We start from the raw sequence: 19,737 nt of genomic DNA, 5'->3' as shown, positions 1-19,737 counted from the left end.
ATGGTTATAAAAATAGTATACAAGATGTCAGATACATAGGGCGCATTGAAAAACCTTAAAACTACGTAAATTTATGTATGTATGTATTTATTCTAATTAGGAGAGATTAAGGAAAAACATACCAGAATACATAAAATAACAAAGGTTTTATATTCAAGTCAATACAGATATTAAATGTTCAGGATTTTGTTGGATATCTTTACTACATTTATAAACGTGTGTTCATATTAATTATTCGAATCTCTGAAATGTTATCAGGGTTAATAGGGTTTCAATATAATAGCAGTCTTCCCAACTCGAAATGTGCCCTACTACTATTATTTCGACCGTCACTGTACGTCTGGTAATGTTTTTTTTGGCGCGCACTGCTCTCTCTCTCTCAATCTCACTCACTCTCTCCGCTGCTGATTTGCTCTCTCTCTCACGTTCGCCATGTCCCACCCCCTCGCTCCATTGTTGTTGCTTTAAGCATGACAAAGCACCGTAGAATTTCACAACAGGCCAAAGAGAACTTCATTACGATGTTCGTTTTGTTTTTCCACGAAACAACTGTTTACTCTGCTTCTGTCTCTGCCTCTGCTGCTGTCGCTGCCGCCTGTGCTTATTTCAATTTCTCTGCCAGCGTTAAAGTTGACGGCGCAGTCGGTGCGTTTACAAATCGATGCCAATAGGTTTGCGACTGTTTGCCGAAACAGACGCCGAAACAGACGGAAACAGACGGTGCTCGCGAGCGGTTGTAACTAACGGTAAAGCTATAGTACATCTATTGCGCGCGTAACGGGGAAAAATACGGAGCAATAAAAGCGCAACAGCGCCTCCCAAATAGCGGTAAATATCGCCAGTGCGTGCGTGTGCTTCTGTGTGTGTGTGTGTGTGTGTGTGAGGGAGATGTTTGTTTTTGCCACAGCCTCCTTTTGTTTTTCTCGTTCGTATTGTTTGCTAAACAAATAACGGAAAACCAATTGCCAGACGCACAAATATTTTTTCGAAAAGGATATTAGAAATATTAAGTGATAACAGTCCTTTTTATAAATAAAATAAAAAACTTCAAACTGTGTTATATTAAAAAAATTTATTTGAATTATTAAATAAAAATTTAAGTTATGAAAACCTAAAACTAACTAGTTAAGTTAATAATGAAAAACATTAATGATATTGTGTTTTACAGTGCAACAAATACAAGAAAATTTAAAAAATTCATATTTTGTGTCAAGTGATAATCAGAAACTAGTACAAAACTAAATATGTATTTAAAACAAAAAACAACTGTTTCAATTGTTCAAATATTTTGAAACACACTCAAAAACCTTGTGAGGCTTCGAAAACAAATATTTATTTTGGTTTAATAATGAAATAAACCAATAAGCAGACAAATATTTCAAACAAATACAAAAAGTGTTTTTTCAAAATTTATTTCAATACCGTATAGCATGTGCGTGTGTTTGATGTGAGTGTGAGTGCGTTCGATTGTAAATTGTTTTTTATTTCATTCCGCGCGCCTTGAAATGTATTTTTAAGTTTCTGTGCTCAATTTCGCTTTGGATGTTGTTTACTTTTTGCGTTGTTTAATTTGTTTTGGACTGTGTTGTGTTCCTCTCCCTCTACCTCTTCTTCTTCTGTCTCTGCTGCTTCTTCTTTTGCTTTATTCAAAATGACAAAAGGCGAAAACAAACTAAATTGTGGATAACATGGATTTTATGCAAATTCAACGTTTTCTGATTCAGACCTTTTATTTTGGCAGCGATCTTAAACGAATTCAAAATGGTTGAAAACTGCTCGAAAGAAATCTGTCAAATAAAAACCAAGTAAAAATAAAATATACGACCACCGTAAAAATCCCAATCACTAATTGATTGCGTAAGTTAAAATATGAATTTCACCATCAAAGTTGCCAGCAAATAAAGTAAAACAAAAACTGCAACAAATGACATTTCTACATACATATAAATAAACATCCAATAAAAACGCGACCCTAAGCATTTCCGTCGTGATTCACATTACAAGACAATAAAAACGGTGACATTTAGAAATTCCTGATAAAATCCCCATACATTCGCACATTTTCTCGGTAATCAAACAACAAATTCTAGACATGCAAATTAATTTTTAGCGTAGAAAAACCCAAAATCTACAAACACAATCGGTAAACAACAAACGTACAAATGAAACAACAAAATATAAGACCCAATTTGACCGCAGAATTCCAAGAAAATCCCTCAAAACTGTGCTACTTAAAAATAACTTGAAGCAGACCACAAAATTCAACAAAAAAAAAAATACTGAAAAAACTTGCCCAAAAATACATTTAAGAAAATTTCCAATTCCAAAGTAATAACGGAAAATAATTGGAAAATCACTTTTAACTACAAACAAAGAGCAAAAAAAGTGCGTAAAAAAGCAGCGTGGCGTAAAAAACAAGTTCTAAAACAAGAGGAAACGCTATAGTCGAGTGCCGCGACTATAAGTTACCCGTTACTGTTTTACACAATTTTAAAATATTAATTTTGCTAGTGGAAATTCACAAGGCGCCACCTATTGTCAGAGGAAGTATGTTGAGTATGCTTATAGTGACGTCACTGCCCATGTGGAGCCTTATAACCTTAATTTCTTCATAAATAGCGAAATAATGTTCCGATTTGAAAAATCTTTTGTAAATCGATATATATTAACAGAAATAAGTTACAAAGGTCAAACGAAGGCATTCATAATAATATTATAGACTCCACAGTTTTCCGCGGTTTGTGGGCGTTAGATGGGCGTGGCCGGAAGCAACATCGTGGCAAGTTGCAGAGGCATCTCTTAAATACGTGTTCCTAAGTAAAATTGTGTAGCTTTTATAGTTTTCGAGATTTTTGCATTTTTGGTTTTCGGGTTTTGTGGGCGTTAGAGTGGGCGTGGCGTGATCGGAAAAAACAATTCGCATTGGGAGCATCATAGAAACATACATGCTTGATCCGAACTTTCTATCTCTTATAGTTACCGAGATATCAGCTTTCTAGAAAATCCGAAACGGTCTTTTGAGCCTTGTGGGCGTATGGGTGGGTGTGGCCGGATAGTAGTACCACTATAAGATGCGCTGTCATCTAAAGATTATACTTTCTGAAATTCAACTTTCTATCTGCAATAGTTCCTGAGATTTCAGCAATTTCAGTTTTTGCGATTTGTGGGCGTTAGAGTGGGCGTGGCAGGATGCTGTAATAAACTTGCGCTGTCCCGGGACCTCAAGAATCTTCATTCTTAATCTCAGCTTTGTATCTGCTATAGTTCCTGAGATCTCAGCGTTCATACGGACGGACGGACGGACGGACGGACGGACGGACGGACGGACGGACGGACGGAGAACGGACATGGCTCAATCGACTTCGCATTGATCCTGATCAAGAATATATATACTTTATAGGGTCGCAAAAGCTTCCTTCTATCTGTTACATACTTTTCAACGAATCTAGTATACCCTTTTACTCTACGAGTAACGGGTATAAATAGACCGAAATGTGTCGCGTCTAAAAATTGACGCAGAGTGTGGCGCAAACAACAAAAGCAAACAACTAAACACACAACACAACAGAAAACCACATGAAAACTGAACTAAAAACAAATTAAGGTTTTATCGCTCTGTCTCTTTTTAATTCTGTGTATGTGTAAGAGTGCGAGTTTACCGTTATGATTCATCCAGCCGTTTGCGCAGCGTCGCAATCTGCGCAGAAATAAATATTTCTCGAACTTTTTTTGGGAGACAAAACCGTTTATTAAACAATTTATTTCATGAAATGATGTGTGCTAAATTGTGTTCTAAAACACAAAGACATTGATGTACTTGTAGCTATAATTGCAGTCGGTTGAATAGATCTTGTTATCAAAGTTTTTATAGAGAAGTTACAGTTATCTTTATAGTTATCAAGTGTAATAGAAAACGTAATGAAAAAGTTACTTTAAAATTAAATTTTGTTAATCCTTATGTGTAAACCTTCCTAGTTATTCTTAAAACAAGATTATCTAATCCATGATTCCAGCTTGATAATATGCTTGTTCAATCCTATCATGATATGACCTTTATGTCTTAAAATGCTTATAAGTTATAAGATTGCTTCCTTAAGATAGCACTTTCTTAAACACTTTTCAAGACACCAAAACTCGAAAATACGCTTTTAAAAATGTTAATTTCGAGTAAATTAAAAGCCTTAAAAACTTACTATAGCTTATCCAGAACCCTTGATCGCGTTTCTGGAATTCCGTAATCCAGTGCTATTGTATTGACCGCTTTTGTGATTCGTAAATACGTACACGACAAGTGCTAAAACGTAAAGCAAATTGCGCTCGTCGCCAAAACCAGGAAGCGAAAATCTACGTTCGACAAAGATTGATGTAAAAGCGAGATGCCGCATAGTATAAACCCCATGTGCTGGTGTTTGTGCGAGTGAAAGCGCACGTGTCCCTGGGTGTAGATTGTGTGCGAGTGTGTGCGTGTACTGTGTGTGCGAAATACACTTCCGTCTATTGTGAATGACGAGGCGCGAGCAGTTGCCTTGCCATCTTTGTTATCGTTTGTTGTTGCTTCTGTTTCTGTTGACTTGTGACATTTACACACACGATTACGAAGAAAAAGAAAAGGAAAAAACATTAACATTACCACTCACGCGTTTTTCTTGGCAGAATTTTCTCCGCTCGCAGAAACTGCGACATTTTCACTATACACATAAAAAATAATATTAATTAGAGGTAGTTAAAAGATAATATGATAGAATCTTTTCTTTGAGTCTTTCTACAATTTTATAAATCTACATTTTTGGATAACTGCCAAAACATCTCTGAAAGGCTTCTCCTTAAACTTTAGTAATATGCCTTTACCATTATCTACTAGCCACTTATTTTTTCCTGTGTAAACACGCGTTAGACGTCAAAATGCTAATTCCGTATAAAAATCTGCTTTATCATCCACAGCGGATTTTATTCCACTGCATAATGAAATGTGAATTATAGCAAAGCTATATACTATATATAGTGCCACTGACCTAGGCAGACGATGACGTGTTCTGTAAAACAGATTATACAAATTTTGCTGTGAATTTATTAACAGGGAATTTGTTGAATGGAAAAAGAAATGTAAAGCTCGTTTCGTTTTCGATTTGCCGAGATTAAAAATGTCGATCTTGTTAAAGTTCAGATAATGTCGATCGTTAGATAGTTTAACAAAACAACGCAATATCGGTTTTTGTGTTTTTCCCTAGATCGAGGTTTCCTAAACAATTTCTATGGAATTTTCATAGCATTTCAGATGACATTTGAAAGATACAACTACGTCACGACTGGCACGTGTATTTCATAATTTTGCGTCACATCATCATGGTTTAGATAAAATTTTATTCTAATCTACCCTTGGAGACGTCCCCGATAAGCCCCAGGGCTAAGACTATTTTTGGCTGTTTGTAGAGATATTATAATTGTTTTTCTTTTTTTTTTAGGGATTGCAAAAAAGTTTAATTAGGTTATAGTGATAGCAAAATGGATTTCATTGTGAAATTTACTAATAAACTGAAAATTATAATATGTACTTAACTAATATGCTATTTGATATTTAAGTACTAATTTAAGTGTAAATTCCTATAGTCAACAATTAAAATGATTTAATATTTGTTATTTTTGTTTTCGAACCAATTACAAAAGTCTAATTAAAATGTTTAGTTTCTTTTCCCTTTCGTAAATCAAATTTCTCCCCTTCGTTTACATAAAATGTCATTCGAAATTTATCAATTAGATGTTAAATCAAATAAAAAATCACAGTAATTAGCAAGTTGACTGCCACCAGACCTGCCACTAAACCTATTTCACAGAGGCCTATTTCAGTTTTTGGCGATGATGATGATGATGATCGTTCGAGTTTGTGACTGTTAAATTTGCTTTGGCCATGCTTAGTTGTTGGCCTGAAAATTTCCCATTTCTGATTAACACCTCGGCGCTTAAATAAGTTAGAGAATTCCAAACCCGAATGAAATGGCATAATAATATAGTAATGACCAATGGCGATCGATTCGATTGGAACAACGTATGTAGGTACCGACGTACAGACGTATTTATTTGGCCGCAAACAACAGTTCGCTGAAAATGCTTCGAGTGGTGAATGAGTGTATGGAATGAGTCATGGTTATCATTCGACTCAGGGACGGAATGTTTGACGTGCGGGAAAAACCCGGCGATAACGTAAACAAAACGATAAATGCCGAAGTCAAACTTGTTTTCACAGATTTTAAATTGAAAATTATTTAAGTTTGTACTAGGGGAAAGCTTGCTAGTATAAAATTATAACTAAAAATGACTAAGATTCTCTTCAACAACATGACAAATTAACTTATAATCTTCTCTTTGGTTGTTTTTCTTTTTAGTAAATGAAAAATAGTAAACAAAGTGCTAAATGAAAGAGAATGAGACCCAGTCGACAGGACCCAAGAAGACGATGTTGATTGAGTGCATTTCGCGTGACATTCCCTGAGAGTTTTCTTAAGAAAGAAAGAAGAAAGAAGCAAAGCTCAAGTAGAGCTTCCCTATTTAAAGCTATATATAAAGCACACCCACCCATTCACCGATCGGTTGAGAGGCGTGGCAAATGAACTTCAATCCGGCCAGCGTGGTAGCCGCAGCAGCAGCAGCCGCACATCAGACGTCCCACCATCATCATCATCCCTATTTGAGCCACCAGCAATTGCAACACCACCAAACCACCATCCAACAGCAACAACAGCTAATCCCGCTGCCTGTCGGCGGGGGAGGTGGAAATTTAACAGTGGGGGTGGCGGCGGCGGCGGCGGCGATATATCCCCCAAAATCATGGAGTGGACCAACGACGATGCTCTGGAACTGATCGAACAGTATCGATGTCACACGGAGCTGTGGAATCGTGCCGATCCAAAGTATAAGGATAAACTATGCCGATTCCGAGCGTGGTCGGAAATAGCCGAGCGTTTTGGTTGCAGCAAGGCGGAGGTTGAACGGAAGATGAACGTACTCCTAACTCAATATCGGCGGGAGAAACATAAGATGTTTGTTAAGATATACCAGGGCATACAGCCCAATCCGTCCAAGTGGTATGCCTTCAAACGATTCGATTTCATGGAGGCCGGCGGTGGCAGTTTAAGTGGCGGCAATTCTGGTGGATCGGGTGTTAATGCCTCGAGCGGGAATCTGGTGCCAAATCCAGTTTCCTCGTCGGCAGCCGCCGCCGCCCACAATGGTCTGAATGGACTGGCGGCCGCGGCAGCGGCCTATGAAAGCGGTACGATTGCAGCAGCCGGTAATGGAGGAGCACCACCCAGCGGACCAGGTGGCGCGGCGCCCGGTTCACAGCCCGCCATGCAGCATAGACGCATTAAGACCAAAGAGCTGAAATATTTCGGAGCGGTAAGCAAAAACTTTTTATTTTAACATATAACGATTAAATTCCCGGCTTAGATCATGGGGATTTTTCCAATCTATGTATTTTTGGGATTTTTTCTTAGTTTTCTGTGAATTTTGTATCAATTTATTTTGTTTTAAAAATTTCAATGACTAATTAATCTAAATTTTAATGGAAAATATATGACTGCATTTATTAGCATTTATAACACTTCAAAAAAATTGTAGATTGGGAATTAACTTAATTCCTAAATTGATTGTAGAATTACATATTGATATTCCTACCTTAATAATTTCTTCTTTATCAACGAATTCAATTTCATTCAAAAAACCTTTTATCACGTGGGTATTACAAGTATTAAGATTAAAAATCAAAGTCCATTTTTATAAATGATGAAAAATTAACCACATTTAAGACAGATTTAACCCTAGGAGGTCAAATTAATACGAGATTAAAATTAAAAGATATGGATCAAAATGTTAGCCTAGCAACAAATATTTTTTTTTTTTTTGGGAATTTTTTATTTTTATATACTTTTAACTAAAAAATTAAATCAAAAAAATAATTTTGGCTACGAAAACATTTTCTTGGTAATAAACAATCTTACTGCCTCATAGGAAAACGTTAGATAAACATTTCATTCCAATTAATTGCTATATTCATTATTTTCTTTAGAACTGTTATCAAAATCAATTTCGAAAGAAACGCTTTTAGCCTTTTAGAATAGCGCACACGTGTTAACAATTTTTCGGCTTAGCAACCAATATGTACATTTACTCAATTCGGTTTTTAATTTTTTGGAAGCTTATCAATTGTTATAGGCAAACAAAACACGAAGGTTTCTAGTGTTAATTTCAATCAAAACAACGGCTTTGAGTTGACTGTGAAATTACAGTGAGAGATTTGGCCATGAAGAGAGATAGCTCCACTCTCTTTGGTGCTCAAGCAAACATGTGCGCAAGTGACTTGCTGTTTTTGCACTGTGCCCGAGAGAATGGCCCCACTCTCGCGCGCGAACTCTCTCCTTTTTGTAGCGTATGTGTGTGTGTGTGCGCTCTTGTTTGTGCTCTTTTTGTTGTTGACGATCAAAACAGAATTAAAATTTTACGCATAAATTTTTCTTAGAAATGCGCAGTGGTGTTTGTGCGAGGCATTGGCCCCAGCTCTCTCCCCCATTTACCCTACTCCCTCTCTTTTCCTCTCACCAATCTCTCGCACTGTCTGTCTGCTTGTTGTTGGTATTTTTTTTGCTGTTATTTGCGTTGTCGCGCCATGCAAGCAAAAATTGTGTGTGAGTGGAAGGGAGAGGGGTGTATTGGGATTGGGGGCCCTGACATTTCGTCGCCGCTCTTCTTCTTCTTAAGCTTTGTCTTCTCCTTCATTTGTTTTTGTTGTTGCAGTTGTTGCTTTTGTTGCTCTGTATGATGAAATGTTTGTTTTGCACGGCGAAATGTGTTGGCGACTGCGACGCCGGCAGAGAAAACGCAGCACTTGCTACGGTGATTTTTTTTTCGGGTTTCATTTTGTTCCGTTTGTTATTTTGAATACCCTTAGTAAGGAAGGGTGTTATTATTTTTGGGAAAGGTTTGTCTTGTTAGTTCTATGTACAGGCATATTTCGTTTTTCTTATTAAAAGAAATTATACAAGTGAAAATCCCCACTTCTCTTCTTCTACAAAAGATATGTCTTAAAGATAATAACTAATTTCATATTAATTGCTCAAATTAATACAGTTTATAACCCTGTTTAATACATTTTAAGCTCCCTGTTCAAACAAAGTTAACAGAGACTATAACAGCAATGTTTTTTAACCAATTAATGAATCGGAGACTAACTAGGAACTTTACTGGGTCTTGAAAGTCAGAAACTCTGGACTGGGTCTTTGTTTTACTGTTGCTGTAGTGACGTTTTGTTTTGTGGTGGACACCGCACCCCCATGTTACCCTCTCCCGGCTCTGTGCTCCTTCCTCCCTTCACCATTCTCCCTGCGTTGATTCGCTGGAAGCTTTTGTTTTTACTTGGCTCTGTTGTTTGTCAGACTTATCAAAACAAAATGCCAGGAGTTGTTGTTGCTGGCTGTTTTCGCTCGTTTTTTTTGCTACTGTTTCTGGAAAACAAATGAAATTTTTGCAAGGAGAAGAATATAAAACTTGGCGCCTGGACTTTTTCTCGATTTTGTGTTTTTTGTGTTTTCCCGGTGGAGTGAGTGAGGCATGGGAAAATCGGGGGCGTGGCTCAGCTAAATGCAAGCAACTTGTTTGTCCAAGTCATGTCACTTTTGGTTTTCTTGTTTTGTGGTCCCCAAAAAGTATTTTGGTATTTACAACCATCAAAATAGGTGAAAATAACATTTTGAAATTGGGAAACACAATTTTTTATTTCTTTATAGTTTAACAATCCTATTAATGTTTATCAAAAACTCTCATTAACTTTCCCATTATAACCAAGCCCTACATTTCTTTTCAAAACCATACAAAATATATCTCAATATATATTTAATTATTCTTAAAATTATCTGAAAATACAATGTTTATTGTCGTTTCAGTTACTTTTTTATCATTTGCCTTTAAATCTGTTACAAACAAAATATCTTTTTATAACTGATAAAATGTTATCTATTTGATTTTAATAATAAGTTTATTTTGTTATTTTCAAACATTTCATTCCCCAAACATAAACTTGGTGTTAACTTAATCCATTTAATCAGTGTCTGCATTTTTGTTGGATTTTTTCCTTACTTTTGACAAGACAAAATCGGTTAGAACTGGACGTGGCTTCCCCCTGAAGCCACCCATGATTTTTTATTTCAATTTTTTTCTGTTTTCAATTTTGGTTTGGCTTTGGTCTCGTGTTGTTTTTTCTACCTCTGCGTCATTATTATTTGCGTGTGCAGGCACTAACAAAAACGCCCACGCCCCTTTTTCACAACGCCCACCAACGGACAGAGCACAACCAAACACCCCACCGCCACCTCCTTATTGTTATGTATTTTTGTTCATATTTTGCAATTGTTTTGCTCTGCGGTATTTTCCTCAAGACAAGTGAACGAACAATAAAAACAAAAACAAGATGAAGCCGAATACGAGCTGGTGTTTTTGTTGTTGTTTCGGTTGTTGTCCCGCAATGTTGTGGCTAGCAAAAGCAACTCACGCATTGCCTCCCATACACCACCCACCATTTGCTCCACAAAACCCTCCATAACACCTGAAGAAATCTAAACTTTTCTGAATAGGGAGAGTAATTAAATCTTAAACTCTAAGGTTGAATTTCTTTAGTTTATATCAAATGCAGGGTGATTTTTAGGAGAAGATTATTTCTATATTATAAGATAGCTCTTAAGTTTAGCTTTTCAAGATTTATCCATATAATTTATCCCCTATAATTTAAACAGCATTGCGGTTTTTAAGATATATCATATTTCATATATGATATTAAGCTAATCATGTGATTAACAATATCTCGTTTTATTCCAAAAAAACCTAAACTATTTATTCAAAAAAATAAACATTTTTAGAGTGTAGTTTTCTCTTGTTTGCGTTTCCTATTGTTGTTGTAGCTGAAGCGGCAGCAGTAGCGAGTATCAAGCTGTTGTTGTAATTCGCGTTGCTGTTTTGTTTTCCCTTGCATTGCCTATAAACCACCCACTTCCCAACCCCGCGGTGGACGAATGAAAAGTGCAAGGCAAATAAGCAGCAACTGCGACGCCGGCAGCGAAGTCAACGTTTGTTTTTGTTTACTCATTCATTGCAAAGTTGTTTAGAGCCAAGCGCGCAGCGTATGGCTTTTTTTTCTATATATGTGTATGTATGTGTGTATGCATGTTGTAGATGATAATGATGATAGTGATGATGATAGGGTATAGGGTTTGCTGTTGTGGGAGGAAAATCTGGTTGGTATTTGGGAGACGTGGAGAAATGCTTAGAATTCGCTGAAGTTCCCGTTGCCATCCAAAGTTATGCAAGAATTTTTGAGTTTTTGGACCAATTGAGTTCATAGCGGGTGGAAATTACTAAAGCTTATAAAAAGGTTAATTAACCTTTATGAAACTGAAAAAGAAAATTAAATGACAAGAATTTTAGGTTTAAGATTGTTTTTATTTTACAAAATATGAATAATTCTAAAAGTAAGATCTCAATCTTGAAATGCACCTACTATTAGTACATGTTCAGTTTTTATCAAAAATCTTGACAACTGAGTTATTAACAAATAACGAAATATGTAAAAACTATACAGAACTTTTCTAGCATAGTTACGATAGCAATGCTTTTAGAGGATTAATTTCTTAAACCAAGACACTTGGCAACCCTGGAATTGGCACCTGCCAGGTGACAAAGCCATCTCATACTTACACACACACCTTTAAGCACACCGCAATGCATTTTCAATTGCAATTTGTTCCACTGTTAATTTTACGACTCCCCGTCCAGTGTAAATCCCCTTTTTAGAGATTGGCGAATAAGAGGGATGGGGGTAGGGGTTGGGGCCGGAGATGAGGGGGTTTGGGGGTTTTGTGTGCGGCGCTTGCGCTTGCGGTTTTCATGGCAGTTTCATTAATGTTAGTGTAGCAGTTACTTGTTGTTGTTACTCGAGCTGTACTTTTTGTTGTTATTGCTGCGGTGTATGCGCTTTTGCGAAAATATCGCCATCGTACTTCAAAAACATTTGCGTGAGCAGCAGATAGATACAGTGGAACTTCGGTATGTTAAAGATGGTTTACTAAAAAGAAATATCTTTTTTCCGTTTTAATGTTCCCTCCACTATAATATATTTAACCTTTCTTATTATTATCATAATGTCATTTTATACTCCTAAATAGCATCTATTTTTAATGTTTCACTGTAGTTGTGGAAAGAGGTAGTTCGGGACAATTGTGAATGGGCGGTGATGAGAAAGGGGGTTTTGGAGGGAAGGAAAGTGGGCGAGGAGAGGGTGGCGAAAGGGGGTGGGACTGGCGGACAGTGGCTGGGGCATGGGCGGATTTCGTGCCAAAGGAGTAGAAGCAGCGACGACGACGACGCGTAGTTTGTGTAGTGTGTTATTTATTCATTGGATTGGATGATAATCAGTTTGTTTACATTTTTCAGTTGCACACACAATCCAAGAGTAAGAGAGAGCGGGTAAGAGAGTGGGTGAGAGCGAGAGCGAGTTCATTCTCTTGTCTGTTTTATTTTATTTGCCTTAACAAAATAATAATACAGACATGCAAACACGCACACATAGCGCACTCATACACACATGCACGCACACTCTGCTCTGAATGCGTAAACAACAAAAGCAGCTGCAACAACAATAACAACAGGCTGGAAAGAGAAGGCATGAGTGGGGAGAGGGTTGTGGAGCGAGAAGGGGAGGGGACCGTGTAGTTGGGGAAACTTAAAAACAGCAGCAGAGGCAACAACAAAAAATAAACAACACAGGTTGAACTCTTATTCCCGAGATGGCCCAATAAACAACATTCGAATTTTGACATTTGTAGGTGCTTGACAGAAAGTTATGGAGATCAAAATATTATATGTATAAATAGGCAAATACAAATTTAAGATGTAAAAAAGTTTTTGGGAAATAACTACAGTTTTTGCTTTCCTTCATTTTTAAAGTAAATAAACAAGTCGAAGTTTTTATAACATTAAACATTTTTAAAACTGAAATAGATACAACTTTCTTAAAAGTAATCAAAGAGCATTTCCGTTTCGGATACAAAATTTTCGCTTCCTTGTGTTTTTGTCGCAGCTTTTCGATGGAAAGTTCTAGGCGCCATAACTCAGACAGACAAAAAAGGCGAAATCAAAGAGATCGTCGCAGACAGAAAGGGATGGAAATAGAAGTTTGGTTGGCGGGGGGTTGAAGAAAGAGAGAAATCCCCAACTTTGATCACCGCTGACCACATTCAACTGTTTATTGTAGTTGTTGTTGAATTATTTTCGTGTGAGGCCCCAAACGTGGGGTAGGTTAATGCTAATGCCGTCGTCTGACCATTGAAAGCCCTCTCTATATCTATAACTCTCTCCTTGTATTTCGGTCCTGCTCTTCCGAAAGTAGAATATTTCAGACATTCTCTTTTGAGGGCCCGGAAGAGTGAATGCCAACTAATGCTGACACTTGCAAAAGTTTGCCGAAAAGACAACAAAATGCGATATTGATATTGAATTGGTGTATTTTTAGTGTTTTTCGATTCAATGCATGATGTAATAGTAATTTGGATTTCATTTAATACAGATTTCTTTGAATATACAAATATTAAAATTTATTTAGATATGTATGTATCTCCTATAATTCCGATCAAAACACCGTTAATTTCCGTTCTTCTATATGACTCTTAATGAGTCACCAACACTTTGGAAAAAAATCAAGCTCTCTTAAAGCTTACTCTTAAAGTCGTAGCTGTTTAGCTCGCTCCTGTATCTCTTTTTCTGGTTCACTCTCTGCCGCTCTCGCACGTTATTCGGTTGTTCGAAAATTTTTACTACGCCGCTAGAATAATTTCGGACAAAAATATTACGAGTTCGAGTCGCGTTGTCGTTGCTTTCGCACACAAAAAACAAACAAAAAACCGACTCCAGCAACAACAAGTGTAAACACAAGTTAAAAATAATACCGATCTTAAATAAATTCGATAAGCAGCAGAATGCATTATCACAATAGTAATAGTAATAATAACATTAATTTGAGATCCCCAGGGATTCCACATAGAATTCCACTAGAATCGCTAGCAACAACAACAGCAAACACATCAAACGTAAGTTTCAGCATTATTTCGATTCAGAGGGGCGGCCTTTAGAAGGGGGCTTTGGTTGGAAAGTTCGCGCTCTTTTGTCACCTGTATATGCGTTTTGCTTCTACTCGTACAAAGAATATTATTCAAATTTTGTATCTTCTGAATATATTCTTATTATTTATATATTGTGATACGAGGTGTGTTCAAAAAGAGGACCTCAAATTGAATTTCAAATTTTCGATTATCGAAACCTTTAGAAGTTATACGAGGTGTGTTCAAAGGGGACTTTCAATTTCAAATTTTCAAATTTTCGATTATCTTCAGTTTTGGGAACAAAAAAGTCACATGGCCAAATCCGGTGAATATGGTGCGAGGCATTATTGGGTGTTGTTTTTGGCCAAAAATCCAAATCCTTGATCCATATTTTCGATACAAAAAACGCCGAGCTCGCAAAACAACTTGTAACTTTACGCCTCTCACAACCAAACAAAAGAGGATGTTCCATTGAAACTGGTACAGATGTTAGGAAGAGTGTACCAATATAACAAAACAAAAAACGATAATCGAAAAATTTGAAATTCGCGAAATTTGAAGAGTCACCTTACTTTTTGAACACACCTCGTATAATAAATATATAAATATAGAATACATATAAAATATAAATATAAGACTTATTAATTTATTAATTCATTTTTTCTTAATATAAACTAAAACTGCTAGAGCATTTAAGCTTCGTCAAACTAAACTTTCTTTCTGGTCATTTTGTATTTGTTTTTGTCTGCGTGCGTGTGTCTGTTAATTTGTTTTGATCGCTTCGTGTGTTTGCCATATATGTTGGTATCTTAAAAACAAAAACAACAATAACAATAACAGTAACAATAACACGATCTGAACGCAGTCAAATTATTATTTATTTACCATTATTATCATAATTCGGTCTGACTTTGCGCTCGGCTTTAATTTATGTTTGGGATTTTGAGTACAAAAAACATTGACAAAAACCACTTTTCTGCGGGGGTTTGACCGGCATTGGAATGCGATGGGAAAAAAACAAAAATCGAAATTTCTAAATAATTTTATTTAAGTCGGAAATACGCCATACAAGTGTCGGTTTATTATATGCAAATTACTTTCGACTTCTGAGATAATTCAGGAATGCATAAAAACGAGAAATGTTGTATTTATATGGCTTAAAAAACCATATTGCTTCATAAAAACATTGTTAGAGTTATGTAAGTTCCTAAATAGTTTTATTTTAATTGAATATTATAGAATATTCTAGAAAGTATTAAGCCATTTAAAAGAAAAAACAAAACCCTATTTTTAATCAGTAACGTTCCATCAAACATGAACATGCTTATCCATCATGATTGGTCAGAAAGTTAGCACGAGACCTTAAAAAAAGCTGAGCTAGCATGATTCTCTAAAATAGTCATCGTTACTTTTTTGTTTTAAACTTTATTTCCTATCTGGGGAATTTATTGGACTCCCGCTTATGAGTTTAGTATTACTATCGGGTGTATTGGCAGACTCTAATTCGATAGGAGATAAGGAGGTAATAATAAACAAATCTGTATTTAAACAAATGTAGTAAAAGAGACGCTAATGTAACTTAGATTGGAAAATAATGTTTTGGGTAACTCTGTTGAGTTTTCTATGAATTACATTCCTTTTGATATTAACAAAGTCTAAGAAAACGACTTGCTTGTACCCACAAAAAAAGTATAAAATGTAAAATCATAACCATGATTTTGAAATTGTTAGAATTTATAAAATTCGAAATTTTTAATCCATTTCATGTTTCACGTACAAGTTAATTAATGGGTTTTTTGGTAATAATTTTTGTGGGGCCATAATAAGTTCTCAAGTAGCCAGCGTTCGTTATCTTGATGGTCCAATCTTAAAGACTGCGTCACGATGACGAAGTTACCGACCTTTGATCACTCCCGAATGAAAGTGCCTTATCTATAACCTTTTCGTAATCGTTACGTTTTTTCTTACTTCCAGATGGGCCTGAATATACCCATGCTGATAGCGAGTAGTCAGACGCTGGACAGTTGGAATACGGCGGGTCAGTACTCGCCGCCGATATCGGGCTCTGGAGGCGGTGGCTCCGATCGTGGAGGAGGTGGTGGTGGAGTGCCACAGCAGCAGTTGCGAGTACCTCTGCCCATGAGCTATCATGGAGGAGCTGGTGGTGGCAGCAGTAGTAGTGAGTTCCAGCAGAGTCCTTTGAAAACCATGGATACCTCAGACAATGAGGATAACAATAATACCAAGGAAGATGTGGCAGCGGCAACAGCATTGGGTCAACTGTCCGCGAAGGTGGAGCTACGATCGCCAGCGGGCGGTGGTCCTGGGGGAGGTGGCTCAAGCAGTAGGGAAGCCAACGATCCAGCCAGCGATCCCATTAAATCCGATCGAACCCTGAGCGAAGCCGGCAGCAGTCCCATACCGAATACCAACATGCACGAGGCGCACAAGAATCACCTGCTTAACAGTCCAGTCGGAGGAAGAGCTGTTACCCCCAGGCAGGCGCACGAGCAGATGCACCATCATCCACACACGCAGCAGCACCACCTGCAGCAGCAGCAACAACAGCAGCAGCAGCAACTGCAACAGCAACAACTACAGCAGCAACATTTAGCAGCAGCTCAGCAGTTGCATCATGGCCATGAGGAACTCGACATCAAGCAGGAGCTAGTCGACTATTTCCATGGCCAAGCAACTGGCGGCGGTGTTGGCCCTGCACCACCGCCACCACCCGAATCGCATCGTTCCTATAGTTCAGCGGGCGAGGAGAGTCGACTTCAGTTGGCGGACATGGCCCAGGATCTGCGGGTCGCTCAGGCGAAGGCCAATTTTGGAGCTTTTGTTCTGCCACCCAGAGGTAGCGATGCCAGCACACCCGCGATGCCTTTAAATATGCGAAAACTAACTGGTGCTGGGAGTGCGGGTCATATGCTAATGAATTCGCTGCTTGGTTCGAGAGAGAGTATGTCGGATGGCGAGGAAGCCGATCCGGATAACGACGAGGCCACCGAATCGGCCGCTAGTCCCGGACACATCAAGAGCAGTGTTTCCGCCCAGGCGGCCGTTGCAGCCTCTGCTTTTTACGCCGAGTCGTTAAATCGAGATGATTGCGATTTTATTGGTTCGAATGTATCCCTTAAACTGAGAACCATGGATCGCACCCAAAGGATCATTGCGGAGAAGCTAATAAGTGAGGTGCTGTACTATGGTCAGTTCAATGAGCTGGAACGCTCCGCGCGGATACAGCCCAAGTGACAGTGGCGCCCCAAGAAGTGGACGACGGCTCCAATGGGTAACGGAAGTGGTGGGGCCTTGGGTCTGGGCATCGGTGTGGGTCTGAGCAGGATCAGGCTGGGCAGGAGCCTCCTTGCCCCGCAGCATGGCAAGTGAATTCCATTTGAAATAGTCAACAGATATAAAAAACAGAAACCAATACAGAAAACAGTACAACTTATTTTTAGTTTGGCCAGGATCGGGGTCACCACTTGTACAAAGCTTGGCAGATAAAAGTGGCAGCGTTACTTAGGCGGAGAGAGAGTGGAGAAAGGGGAGACGAAAGCAAAGAAGAGCTGGGAGAAAGGTACTTATTATAGAAGAGGGAGAGATGAAGGTGTTTTTTTTGTTTTAGAATTTCAAAATTAAATCGTTTTTAATGTCCTGCAAAGGCTTGTTAAAGGAATAAGATTTGAAGAGTAGAAAATAAAATAATAAATAAATAAACTGTCACAATGTCACAATTTGAATAGTTTTTAAAAATTTTGGTTGACAAACTTTCATCCAGCATCTCTCCCTGAGTTAAAATACAAAAAGGAAACATAAAACACAAACCAAAGTTACTTTCTATTCTGTTCGCGAAGGGCTGCATGCTTTTGTGTCCACAACTTCAATATTAAACTAAATAAAATACATAGATACTAGATAGGTTAGAATGGGTCTGGAAAAATGGGGTCAACGATACGCCTGAGACATCTAACTAGCAGAATCTCAGTATTACTTATAAAATACACTTTACATAGATAACAGGATTAACAAGAAATAATAAGGATATGAATCAAAGCATTTGCCATAGATCGATTCCTTGGGGCCGATCGTCCACTTCTGGGTGTTAACTGCCCGTCATTTTGACCTCGCTCTAGAAAAGAAAAGAAAAGAGTAAGAAAAACTTATCGCAAAGACAAGGAAAAGCGGCTGCTAAAAAGTCAAAGCTCCAAGTTTGGGCACCACTGAAAAAACTCAAGTTCCCGAATTGCTAAACCTAAACCGTTGAGAAGAGCACTTGTGTAAGAACCTATATGTTTTCTATATATATCTGCATATGGGTATATGTATATGTAAATGGATTAAAAATATATAATATATATATATCATTGTACCTTATTTTGAAACAGAGATGTTTTCTTAGTCAATTAAGTCTGGTCGTCGAAGAGTCACCAATCCAAAACCCAACAACTGAAACAAACCAACAAGCAACAACAGCAAACTTTTACCTATATTATATACAAATACTGTCGTCACTAGTTCGTTAAAGAAACAACAACAACAAAAACAAAAAGCAAAAACTTATTGTACATTTTCGTGTTTATTTTTTTAGGTCCTAATGATTTTTGCATAATATTTAAGTAGTTTTTATTTTTATATGCAAAGCAAAGCAGAGCAAAAAACAGAAACATTGAATTAATTTATATGAATATATATAGATATATATGTATATGTATATGGTACGTATGTATACCTAATAAAATATGGGCAAATTAGTTAGTCACATAAACGAGAGAAAGAGATAGATGGTTAGTTGAGGATGATGAAATGCAGTTTGGCTTTTGCTGCTGCGTTTTTTAGCCGTAGTTTTTACCTTAGCCTAGAAAAAAATCAAAAGAAAAAACCAACGAAAGTCCAAACTGAATAGAAAAAAGTCATGTGTAAAAAACAAAACTGAAAATTAGTTGTGAATAAATGAATTGTCTATAAAATTAGCGAGAATTTGATTGGCATCGTTGTGCTAGCGTATGTTGGTGTGAGTGAGTATGGAAATTAAACCAAAATTAGTTTTTCCTGAATGTGTAAACAGAAGCTAAAAAGAAAACATAAATAAATGTGTGTACCTATTTGTCTGACAAGCATTGTAAACGGTGTCTTTTTATCTACATTGGTAATCATTTGCTTTACAAAAAGGATAAAATGGTTTGACATTTCAGGATTTAATATTATTGCCAGTTGGGAAACAATTTGAATAAATAGGATATTTACTAGTTAGTCACGGAACTATAAAAACATTTCAAAAATGTTAGTTTTAAAGAGCGCGCCAAGCGTATCGATTTTTTGGATAGTTCGTTATTATCTACATACATTTGACAATTCATTTACTTTATCCCAAAAAGCAGGCAATAAGTTCAAGGTTTCACGAACTGCTGATAGATGGCGTTCTTATATCAAAATGTATATTACACATATTTTACACGACTCAACTACAATTTTTCGGAAAATCAGGATTTTATTTAAAATGACTAAATTATATATAATTAAATTTCGGATGAAATAGTTTAAGGTCAAAAGATGCCTTCTCGCAGGATCTTGTTTAATTTTTACTTGTGAAAAAAACCCA

The 19,737-nt window shown here is 37.2% G+C and overlaps 1 protein-coding gene across 1 annotated transcript; it reads left to right on the top strand.

The window, feature by feature from the left end:
- Nucleotides 1-108: 108 nt before the first annotated feature.
- On the top strand, nucleotides 109-19,262 carry LOC108118470 (putative uncharacterized protein DDB_G0277255). Its single transcript, XM_017231192.2, is given in 4 exon segments — nucleotides 109-828; nucleotides 6,381-6,784; nucleotides 6,787-7,392; nucleotides 16,110-19,262. Coding segments are annotated over 3 exon segments (2,070 nt in total). The 5' UTR covers nucleotides 109-828; nucleotides 6,381-6,601; the 3' UTR covers nucleotides 17,391-19,262.
- Nucleotides 19,263-19,737: the final 475 nt, after the last annotated feature.

Source organism: Drosophila eugracilis, unplaced genomic scaffold (assembly GCF_018153835.1).
Source record: "Drosophila eugracilis isolate 14026-0451.02 unplaced genomic scaffold, ASM1815383v1 contig_1197, whole genome shotgun sequence".
Taxonomy (NCBI): Eukaryota; Metazoa; Arthropoda; class Insecta; order Diptera; family Drosophilidae; genus Drosophila; species Drosophila eugracilis.
Note: the sequence above shows the minus strand (reverse complement) of the source record. Positions and strands in the feature narration are given on the sequence as shown.